This window comes from Myotis brandtii, unplaced genomic scaffold (assembly GCF_000412655.1).
Source record: "Myotis brandtii unplaced genomic scaffold, ASM41265v1 scaffold436, whole genome shotgun sequence".
NCBI classification, from domain to species: domain Eukaryota; kingdom Metazoa; phylum Chordata; class Mammalia; order Chiroptera; family Vespertilionidae; genus Myotis; species Myotis brandtii.
This window is the reverse complement of record NW_005366679.1, coordinates 3,816,001-3,827,432: the sequence shown is the minus strand read 5'-3', so window position 1 is coordinate 3,827,432 and position 11,432 is coordinate 3,816,001. Positions and strand designations below refer to the sequence as shown.

General features: G+C 36.6%; 1 protein-coding gene across 1 annotated transcript; it reads left to right on the top strand.

The window, feature by feature from the left end:
- Window positions 1-30: 30 nt before the first annotated feature.
- Window positions 31-10,419, top strand: CCNL1 (cyclin L1). The gene is made up of 9 exons (XM_014546240.1): window positions 31-138; window positions 647-756; window positions 6,344-6,464; window positions 7,544-7,608; window positions 9,305-9,404; window positions 9,504-9,608; window positions 9,703-9,844; window positions 10,079-10,190; window positions 10,317-10,419. The coding sequence occupies exons 1-9, from the start codon at window positions 70-72 to the stop codon at window positions 10,417-10,419; spliced, it is 927 nt and encodes a 308-aa protein (XP_014401726.1). The 5' UTR covers window positions 31-69.
- Window positions 10,420-11,432: the final 1,013 nt, after the last annotated feature.

Sequence of the window (11,432 nt, the reverse complement as noted above, 5' to 3'; positions counted from 1 at the left end):
GCGGCGGCGCCTGGTGCGGGCCCGCCTGACCCTGGCGCTTCCGCTCTTCTCTCTCGTCTGCAGGTGGCGATGGCAACGGGGCAGGTGTTGTTCCATCGGTTCTTCTACTCCAAGTCTTTCGTCAAACACAGTTTCGAGGTAAGGACGGCGGCGGCGAGGGGAAAAGGCATTCTCCATCCGGAAATGGGGGTGCGGGGCGGGGGGGGGGGCGGCGGCGCTAGCAGCGAGCTCTCCCGGAAAGAAAGTGGTTCCTTTGGGCCTCGGTACCTGGTTCTCACCCCCCCGGAAGTGGGGGCTTTCGGAATGTGTTCCAGGTCCTAGAATCCAGGAAATGGGTCCCGAACCCTCCCATCAATAATTAGAATTTTCAGCCGAGTTCGAAAGCCCTGTGAGACTGGGCTTGATTGACTCTGGATTCAGAATGGAGGGATTAATCAATTAAAATAATTCACAGTATTAACGTGGCCGGGAAGCTTATGGCTCGGAAATGTCATCTTAATTTTATTTCACCGAAGGTTGTCCTAGTTGTGTCCTCCTAAAGTTTTTTCAGCAGAATAAGTTAGTTAGGTTTTGGGAGGGGCACTTTTTCCGAACGGCACGGGATGGAGCCCTCATCTAACAAGGTTTCCTTGGATCGTTCTTTCAGATTGTTGCCATGGCTTGTATTAATCTTGCATCAAAAATCGAAGAAGCGCCCAGAAGAATAAGAGACGTGATTAATGTGTTCCACCACCTACGCCAGTTAAGAGGAAAAAGGTAAGATTGGCATGATTGAGCACAACATCTCTCGCTGCTACTGTACTGTGCACACCAATCATCAAACCAAAACATTCTTTCCTCTCAAGTTAAAACCCATGCACAGGAAAACTTATTTAGGTGTTGAAATTTACATAGGAGCACACTGATACTTAATAACCAAAAAAACCAAACAAACCAAAACCAAAAACCCCCACAATTAACCAGCTATCTGAAGTTTGTAGAGGCAGTTGCATTTATGGACAATCCTAACAGTGCTGTGAAGCAGTCCTGTGGCTTAAGATTAAACAAGAAAGGGAATGCGTTTGGCTCAAGTGTGAGTGTACCTGTAAGTTGTTTCTCCCCACCCCTCTCTGGAAGACTGAAGGCTGGAAGTTTAAACTGCAGTTCAAGTTCATAACGTGGCACAGTTTTGTGTAGATTGTTTCTCTACTCGGAAGTCCCAGTTAACACATTATCAATTGAGGTTGGCTTTTGTTAAGAGTACTTCAACATTGAACTACGATATACCGGATCTGAAAGGACTGCAGGATGATAAAGTTTGAAGTCAAAGGGATTAAACAGGTATTTTGTCTTGGTCAGATAAGTCCCAGTGAGTGGGTTAGAAAATTAACTCTTGATTGATTGGGTTATATTTAGATAAGGCTCGTTTAATTTCTCTTGTAAGAAAATAGAGACCAAAAGAGTGCCTTATAGGTGTTGTGGCTACATCATAACACTTTATGTGGACTTACATGTTCATGTGAGCAGTACCAGAAATTTTAGTTGCAGCACTTCGGGTGACTTCTAGTCCATGCTGCAGAAGGAGATAGCTGGAATAGATTAGGTCTTTTCACTTTTTAAGAAATTGTGATGTTTGGAGTTTGAAAGGAAGTTATAAAAGGATTTTAAGTTGTTTTGGGGATTGGGTGTTGGTTAGTGCCAACTTAGTATCCTACCTGAGTGTTTCTTAATCAGCTGAATCTGTAGGTTGGCATAATAGAACTATTCAGAGACAAGCAAATAGAAAAGTAACCTTAAAACGATTAGTTAAAAAGTCTGAAACATTGCTCTTCAGATAGTTTTCACATTTTTTTTCAGTTTTCTTACATTTTTTTTTTCTGCCATCTTTCCTCATTCACCCTAACCATATCCAGGGATAGACTAATTTTTTATTTCATTTTAAAATATCTTTTAGCTTCTTGGTGAGGAATTCCTGGAAATTGGGAAGATTTCAATTTGGTATTTAGTATGGTCTGAGCTAAAATAAACATTTAGATACCTCGCTGATTCTTCAGGGTGTTTAAAACACTAGTAACAAGGCTCTTCAGTGAAAGGATTCTATGCTGGTTTAAAGGAAATAGCTTTCTGTTATTTTTTGAACCATTGAGCCAACTCTTATCACTTAATAATGATTATCTACTTTGACATTTTTCTGTGAGCCTTAGAGCATTCTTCCTCCATTTCAGAGAGTAGTTCTTAACTATAAAAATCTTGGAATGTAAAACATTTCACCTGACTTGTGTCTGTAACTGGTTTTTTGGGGGGGTCATTACAAAGAGACTGATTTTTGTCTCCATCTTAGAAGTGACTAGCATGAAATTTAAAAGGAGTTGTTAATTGCATGGAAGCCTTTTTTTTTTAAGCAGGATGTAAAAGTGTTTCTATGCATATTACAAGTTTACTCAGACACGTAACTTGTATATGTTATTAACTTCAACTCTTTTTTCCCTTGCAACCGACTATACAGCGACCAGCTACATTTACCAAAGCCTGGGTGATGTGGAGTGGTACATAGCGATGAAGCTGTCGTCATGGCAACAGTGAGTGAAGTATGGAAAATCCCCAAGGAGAAGCCAGTGCTCTGAGAATAGGTCACTGGAATCGGGGACTAACAGGTTGGCCACTGCTGAACCATTTAGAAAAACTCCTGTTTCTTGTTATAAGCTTTAATCTTTGCTGTCCAAGTTATTATAACTGTAGCTTAATATTTTCATAGATTAATGTCATTAGAAAGTATTGTCAGTATTATACTTCAGTTGGTAAAATAATGTCAGCTTATTTTAATGTTATTTATTTTAATGAAGTTTATGAAAGCCTTATTGTAGTGTGAACTAGAAAATTACAAAGGAGGAATCATTTCTGTAGCCTTTAGATACTGTTTTTCAGTCCTGGCTACACATTAGAATTACCAGGTGAACTTTTAGAAAGTACCAATGCCCAAGCCACATTCTGTATTACTTGACTGTTTCCCCCTTTGATTTTTTTGGTAGTTTGGTAATTGTCTTTTAAACTCAGAATAAATGGCTGAATTTAATAGTTTCCAATTATAATTTGCTTTTGGGGTGGAACATATTCACAGCAAATTAGGGTTTTCTGTGGTTTCAAGGAAAGGCTCAATAAACGTGTAATTTACAACTTACAAAGACAAGACTTGGTTGTCTAAAAGAAGACATCTTCAGGCTGGTGCAACCACTCTCATTGGTACATATGGCGTGGTATTTTCAACATGTATATAGATCATGGATGAAAGTTGGAAGGGTCATAAGTCCAGCCTCCATTTGCAGTTTTATTTTATGGCTCTAATGGTGGCCTTCATTTTGTTTTTAAACACTGCTAAAAAAAGAATGTTCCTTTGAAGTCGTATTGCAGATTTCTGTATATTGAGCAGGAGGAGTCTGCCTCTTTGTAAACTATAGTATAGTTCCTGAAGAACTAGTTTTCATACTACATGAGTGAAACTTAACCATGTTTGCATCTCCTGATCCTAATTTCTTTTTCTTCGAGGTATATTTGAACTAAATCATGCTAACGGAAAAATAGCTGTCCTAAGAGGGCAGATAATAAACTTCCAATGGTCAAAGCCCAAGATTTCCTATTAAGACTAAAATTTGGAAATTGTTCTTTTCATATAAATTAATTTGAAAAGTATGACAAACTTTAAAGCCGGGAAGGTAGAGTTAGATTTGGTTGTTAGTTGATAACAAATTTTTTTCTCTCTCTTAATAAATGATTTCTTTTTTAAGAGATTTTTTAAAATGCCACCTCTTCAAACTTTTATCAGAAAGGAGATTTAACATAATTGGAGAGGAAGGCATTCTAGCAAACCTTAATTCAATTTAATGTGCTTATTGCTACAGAAAGTACTAATTGATACTATGTTAATAAAAAGAAACTACTTGCTTAGACGGTTTTCTTGAACCTTTACTTGCTTATTTATCCGAACACATTTTTCTCCTACAAAATATAAGTGGTAAATTACACATTTATTGAGCCTTCCTTGATTTGTGAGGTAAAACCAATTCTGCACAAAAATGAAGGTGTTAGATTATACACCCACAAAGTTAACTTTGAAAACTGTAGGTATTAGTAGGCCAAAGCAAAAAGTTGAGTATGTAGTTGAATTAATAGTGGATAATGGATTTGGTTTCCTTAATCATTTGATGTTATTGGAGTGTTGACACCAAAATAGAGGGAAAGTAAAGATTGTGGCAGAGTAGATGGAAAATAACAGTTGGTTTAAGCAGAATTGATAATTAAGCCTGATTTACTACCAGAGAGTAGCCATAATTTGAACAAGTATTTAGCTGGTTAATTACAAGAAAAATGAATTTTAACAGAATTTGAAGGAAACTTTTAAAGCAAGCTTAGTATAAATGAGTTTACTCAAAAAAAAAATGGGAAATGAGACAAAACTGCTTTTATATGGTTTCTAATGGTGCAGTTTTGCTGTCCCAATTGGAGTGGATTAAGAGTTAAAGTTCTGGATGCCACTATAACACAGAAGGTCTCCTTTCTCCTAATGCCTGTTGAGGGAGACATTAGTCTGAGGTGGATTTAACTTCTAAATTTCCTGTCATGATGAAACCTGAAAAATAATAAACCTTAAGTTCTTTGAGATATGCTTTCATGTATACATTTATTGGTCTTGAGGTAAATTTGATTTTTTTCCCTCCAAAGAATAGTTAACTTGTAGCCTATTGTCCTAATAAAAATGGATTCGTTGATACTATGTTAGAAATCGGCCCTCTCCAATTGATGGCCTCATTCCTCACACCTTTTATATCTGTAATAGGAATTGAACTGAGTGAAGGCCATTTTCAGCATTGTTAATCTTAACAGCTGTTTTCCATTTTGTCAGCTTGCCAGCTTTTGTCTTGTTTAATACAATTTGATTTAAAAAAAATTGAAATACCCTAGCAAGCATTCTAGTTTTCATCATTTTAAATGTGAGAAAATAAGTGATTTCTACTCTGATAACATGTCACCACAGGGGTAGTTAATGTGGCTTATTTCACATTGTTATCTAATTTTCAAGTGGATGTATTTAAATTGGTTTTTGATTTTAAAGTGTTAGCTTACATTTTTCTGGATTTGCTGTGCATGGTAAAAGGAGTTGTGAGTTGGGATAATGTTCAGAATTATTATCTTTTTAAAATAGATGTTGTGTTCTGCCCAGGGCAGAAACTCTTGAATCTTTTGGCTGATAATTGAGTATGGGGAAAATATTTAAATATCCTACATATATATGTATATATCATGTAATCAATATTTTTAATAATATCTTAACAAAAAAATATTTTTGTTGGTTCAATCTAAAAATGTATCAAACAAAGGACACTAGGACATTTTATGGGCTTTTAAATGAAAAGTCCAAGTCTTGACAAAAAAAATTCTTAGTAAGAAGCTAATTTTGAACATAAGCTTTAAATAAAAGTAAGAAACCGGTTTTTCATTTTAAGACTTAAATAAGATAGTCTTTTAATTGAATGTGCTGTTTCTAAAGCATTGAGCCCCTGACTAATAGATAGCCTTCTGCATCATAACTTTGGAAGCTATCAAATTTGAATCTGGCACAGAGACCTTGAGTATTGTCCTGGTTTCCTCATTATGGTCCTCCCTTCTCTTGCATTGCTAAATATACTGCCTGATAACTACAACTCAACCAAATTTAGGCATGGTTTTTATTGATCACTTTGAATTTTTAATCTGATTTAATTTTATAAACTATTTTGGTAATTGAACTAAATCTTTAGTTTCCAGATTATTTTCTTTAACAGAAATAGAATCTTAGAACAATTTGCTTAAGCAAATTGCCCATTTGCGGGGGAAATGTGGATTAGCTACCCAATATTTTTTCCCTTAATTTTAATTTTGGCCATAAAGTTACCAAGAGTTGATATTTTATAAAATGAGTAAAATCACTATAATCTTACAAGGTCTTATAGTAAATATTTTCAGGAGCACTTTCATTTTGTCAGTGCAGAGAGTCTGGAGACTAATGAGATTTGTGTTAGCTGTCACTGATGTTAAGCAACATATATTCCCAAAGTATCCATATGAAATAACCAAGGATAAATACAAGAGAAGTAGAGTGAATTATTTCCATTGCAGGATTGAGTTAGTTTCTATAGGAATTTAGTCTAGAAAGTATATATTTAATTAGCATAACTTGGACAGCACAAGATTAATGCCTTAACTTGTTTGCAGGAGTTTAAAAAGCTGGTTTCTGTTGCCAATAGTTGGTTGGAAGGGAAAACGGAGATGCCACAAATAAAAATTTTTGGATGTGCAAAACAGTTTTGATTTTATTTCTTACAAACTATAGGACTCCAAGCCCCCTCATCCTTGATCAGAACTACATTAACACCAAAAATCAAGTTATCAAAGCAGAGAGGAGGGTGCTAAAGGAGTTGGGATTTTGTGTTCATGTCAAGCACCCCCATAAGGTGAGTTATAGAGTACAGGAATTGTATTCGTAAGTATTAGGGTTTTCTTAAACTTTTATTTTACATGAATATATGTTTATATTTGAGAGTTCACCTTGGTTTTTAAATGCGACCTTTTAGATTTGAAATTTATCAGAAAAATGGGAGTCAAAAAGACAGGTTCAAAACTTTACTGTTGTGTAGGCATTGATAAGTTCTTTTTGCCTCTATGGTTAACCCAGTTTTCCCTATCTAGAAACAGAGTTTATGAAATAACTCATTCCAAGGAATAAATTCTATATATATATGTGGGTGTGTGTATATGCACAAAAAAGTCTGGCATGCTACCTGTTGCATAGTAAAATGTTCAAGCTGTGTTGGCTGCTTACTGTTACTGTTTCTGAATGTTCAAAGGTTTCTCTAGCAAGTCTTGGCTTGCATGTGGCTGACATAAGTAACAGCAAAATAGTTACAAGAATGGGTGCCCTGAAAGCAGAACTATCTGCAATAGAAACTTGTCTCTGCCATTAGCTGAGTGACCTTGGCAGATATCTCTGTTCTTAGATTTCACAACTCTAAAGTTGTAATACAGGTCCTAAAATACCTCATCTTAACTGAGGCAAAGCTACTTATATATAGTGTGATAAACTTCACTATAGAAACATTCAGTGTTTGATACTTACTATAATACCCACTTGGAGTTTTACAATGTATCATGCCCATTGTATAACTTTTAAAACATAGTGTTTAGGGTTTGGGACACGCAGAGTTGTACCTTGGGAAATTAAATGCTATAATCTTGTTTGTAGGACACAATGCCTGCCACTTAGTATTCATGAAAAATTGTTTTTTATTGAAATAACTCCCAATTTTTTTCTCTGTACAATCTTGAAACATTTTTAAACAATTTTTATGGAATCTAGTAGCATAATAACCCACATTGATTTAGATACATTTTAGATTGGTCTGTATTATTTATGTAGTTTATAGAAGAATTAAAACTTGAATCTAACATTTTCAGTTACTTATATGCATTGAACTCTGTACTCTGAAAGAACCAACGTTGTGCTAAACTGAGTTTTTTTCCCCTTGTCCTTCAGATCATTTTTATGTATTTACAAGTCTTAGAATGTGAACGTAATCAAACCCTGGTTCAAACTGCCTGGTAAGTTGTTTTGTTTTGTTTTTTACATTTTTTTCCTAGTCAGGAAAACAGAAGCAGAAATAAAGTAAGTTTCGTTTTCCCTTTCCAAAATAATGAGATGAGTTTCTTTTGGTGCTTTTTGTTTTTTTGTTTTTTAATCAAAAGGTAAATAATGCTTATTTCTGCTTCCTGTTTTCTTGGCTTGACTAGTTATTTTTAATGGAGAACTCAATTTAACTTTGTTCTTTTTTCTACTCTTTAATTAAAGGGTAGTCCATGATGGTAAGTCATAGAACTCTGCCCTCTGCACTTCAGCCCATGACCTCAGGATGGCCTGATTGGCTGCCCTGCTCTCCAGCCAATCCAGTGCAAGCTCTCATCCGAGATTCACTGAAGTGGTCCATATCCATCTGGCAGCATCTTCTAGTTCTGTCGGGGTGTCAAAAGGATTTGTATATTTGCTTCTAGAAGTAACTATTCAACATGCCTATGTATTGAATGTATACCTGTAACTATCAAAATGAATAGTTCATTTTTTATTGTTATCCGACCATTATGAATTAAGTGATTTTTTTGTTAGGAGTTTGACTAGCTTTCAATTTTCAGTATGTATAGCATGAATTCTACCAAAGGAAGCTACAACTTGTAGCTTAAAGTGGGCACCATTTCCATTCTGGATGAATTTCTAGCTGCTGGGCTATTGCAGACAATAACAGAATTAAGAAGTAGTTGATTTTTCAAAGCACTTTATAACTTGGACTTTTGAGATGCAGATATGTGATTTGGAATGCTAGCTTATTTAAAGGTAAAGTAAAACAAGGATTTGTGGTCCAGACATAACTACTATCTCAACACAATAGGTGTACAGGACTTAATTTTATGTTCTGGACTTATGACTGCCATGCTTGTTTTGGATTCAGTAAATATTAGTAATAGAAAAGTTTCACTGCTTTTATAAAATGCATGACATTTTTAATATATGTTCTGTAAAACAGATTTTAGCAGTTACAGTAAGGATTTTTAAGAAACAACCTTGTAGTTTAACCTTTTAAACAATTTGTAAAAATTTTTCAATACTTCAGGGATGTTGTGGGGAGGGTTCACTACTTAAGAAATCAAGCAGTTTATTAGCTGAAGTAGTTAATTGCTTTTCTTTGTACTTAGTCACAAAAAAGGTATATAAACAGGCTGTTTTATATATTTATTGCTCTTCACTTCCCTGTCTAGATTTTCTGAAGTACTTAGTTTTCTTAATATAACTTGGTGAGTGCTTACCTTTTTACCCCTGTCACAGTACTTTGAATTTTTTGAAAGAACTTGGTTGACACTGCTTTTCATTGTGGATAAAGGAGAGATGGTCAATAATTAATGGCTTGAAGTATTGTTGGAGTGGTTTATCATTTCTGAAACTAGTTATTCAGAATTGACTTTTAAAGCATTGATTTTCATAAAAATAGAGTTTTAAAATTTTACATTGTGTTCTATTTGGAATAATAGAATTATTTTAAAGGAATTTAGTCACAGGAAAGCTGAAGAATTGTTCTAGTGTTAAATTCTTATCTCTCTGATTTTTGAGTTAAGAATTGTTATTTGCTAGAATATGAAGATATAGATATAAATATGAGAAGAAAAAAGAATAAAGTAGATTGAGTCTCCAATTTTATGTAAGCTTTAGAACTGGTTTATGCACAGAGCTTATGATTAAAATATTTTTCAGGAATTATATGAATGACAGTCTTCGAACCAATGTATTTGTTCGATTTCAACCAGAGACTATAGCATGTGCTTGCATCTACCTTGCAGCTAGAGCTCTTCAGGTAGGTTTAGATAGCCTGTTTTGTTCTGTGGGATAAATTACTCCTCCTAATAAAAAACAGTAAACATTTGATCTAAACCACTCTCTTTTCACTGTTTAGATTCCATTGCCCACTCGTCCCCATTGGTTTCTTCTTTTTGGTACTACTGAAGAGGAGATCCAGGATATCTGTGTAGAAACTCTTAGGCTTTATACCAGGAAAAAGGTAATTCTGTTTACTCGTGTTTGTGCTAATACTTTCTCAATGCTAACACTCTACACTGTGAAGGAGAGATACTAACCTCATTTTCCTCCAATAGCCAAACTATGAATTACTGGAAAAAGAAGTAGAGAAAAGAAAAGTGGCCTTACAAGAAGCCAAATTAAAAGCAAAGGGATTGAATCCTGATGGAACTCCAGCCCTTTCAACCCTTGGTGGATTTTCTCCAGCCTCTAAACCATGTAAGATTTATTCAGAATTGAAATGAGGTGGGCACTGAAGGTGTGTGATTATTAGAATGCTTTAGCATTTATCATTTGCAAGGAAACGATGTTAAGAAGCCATTACTATTTTCTCTTGACAGTCAACTGAAGACATACTTGAAAACGTGATACTTGAATTATATGTACGAACAACTTTTGACCCTCTGTTAAATCCGGTAGTTAACATGTCTTTATTATGTTTGTTTATTTAAGCATCACCAAGAGAAGTAAAGGCTGAAGAGAAGTCACCTATCTCTATTAATGTGAAGATGGTCAAAAAAGAACCTGAAGACAGACAGCAGGCTTCCAAAAGCCCTTATAATGGGTGAGTATACTTGAGTTAGAACTGGCCCCAGGAACCTTATGTGTGATTAATTTCTAACACAGTAAATACGTAACTAATACACTGTTTTGTTTGTTTGTTTTTTTTGTTTTGTTATGTTTTTTGAAGTGTAAGAAAAGACAGCAAGAGAAGTAGAAATAGCAGAAGTGCAAGTCGATCAAGGTCAAGAACACGATCACATTCTAGATCACATACTCCAAGAAGACAGTAAGTAAATATTCTCTTAGAAAAAAACAATTTTATTTGGAGTGTTTAAAAAGTTACTCTTTAAAAAAAAATTGAACAAATTAGGTGTGAAAAAATTGTCTTTCTGTCTGATTTCAGTTAGAAAATTGACTATTTCATTAATCACTTATTGGTTAATAAATCAACCATAGCCAAAGAATTTTCTAATTAGCTTTATAATTAGACTAAGAGGCCCGCTGCACAAAAATTTGTGCACTGGGGGTAGGGGGTGGGGAGTGGTATCCCTCAGCCCGGCCTGTGCCCTCTCGCAGTCTGGGACCCCTAGGGGGATGACCACCTGCTGGCTTAGGCCTGCTCCCCGGGGGATTGGGCCTAAGCTGGCAATTAGACATCTCTCTGGCAGCCCAGCAGCCCTTGGGGCATGTCCACTTGCCAGCGGGGAGCAGACCTAAGCTGCAGTCGGACATCCTTAGCGCTGCTGAGGAGGCAGGAGAGGCTCCCACCACCACCGCTGTACTGGCAGCCATCAGCCTGGCTTGTGGCTGAGCAGAGCTCCCCCTGTGGGAGTGCACTGACCACCAGGGGGCAGCTCCTGCATTGAGCGTCTGCCCCCTGGTGGCCAGTGTGTGTCATAGTGACCAGTCATTCCCAGTCATTCCCAGTCATTCTGCTGTTAGGGTCAGTTTGCATATTACCCTTTTACTATATAGGATAGAGGCCTGGTGCACAGGTGGGGGCCGGCTGGTTTGCCCTGAAGGGTGTCCCGGATCAGGGTGGGGGTCCCGCTTGGGTGCCTGGCCAGCCTGTGTGAGGGGCTGATGGCTGTTTGCAGCTAGTCACACCCCCTTCAGGGTGGGGGTCCCCACTGGGGTGCCTGGTCAGTCTGGGTGAGGGGCTGAAGGCCGTTTTCAGGCTGGCGGGCGACTGAAGCTCCCAGACTCTCCTTTTTCGTTTTTTTAATTCTGGGATTTATTTACCTTCTATAATTGAAACTGTTGCCTTCACTGGCACTCCCAGCTCTGAGGCCATGCGGCTGGC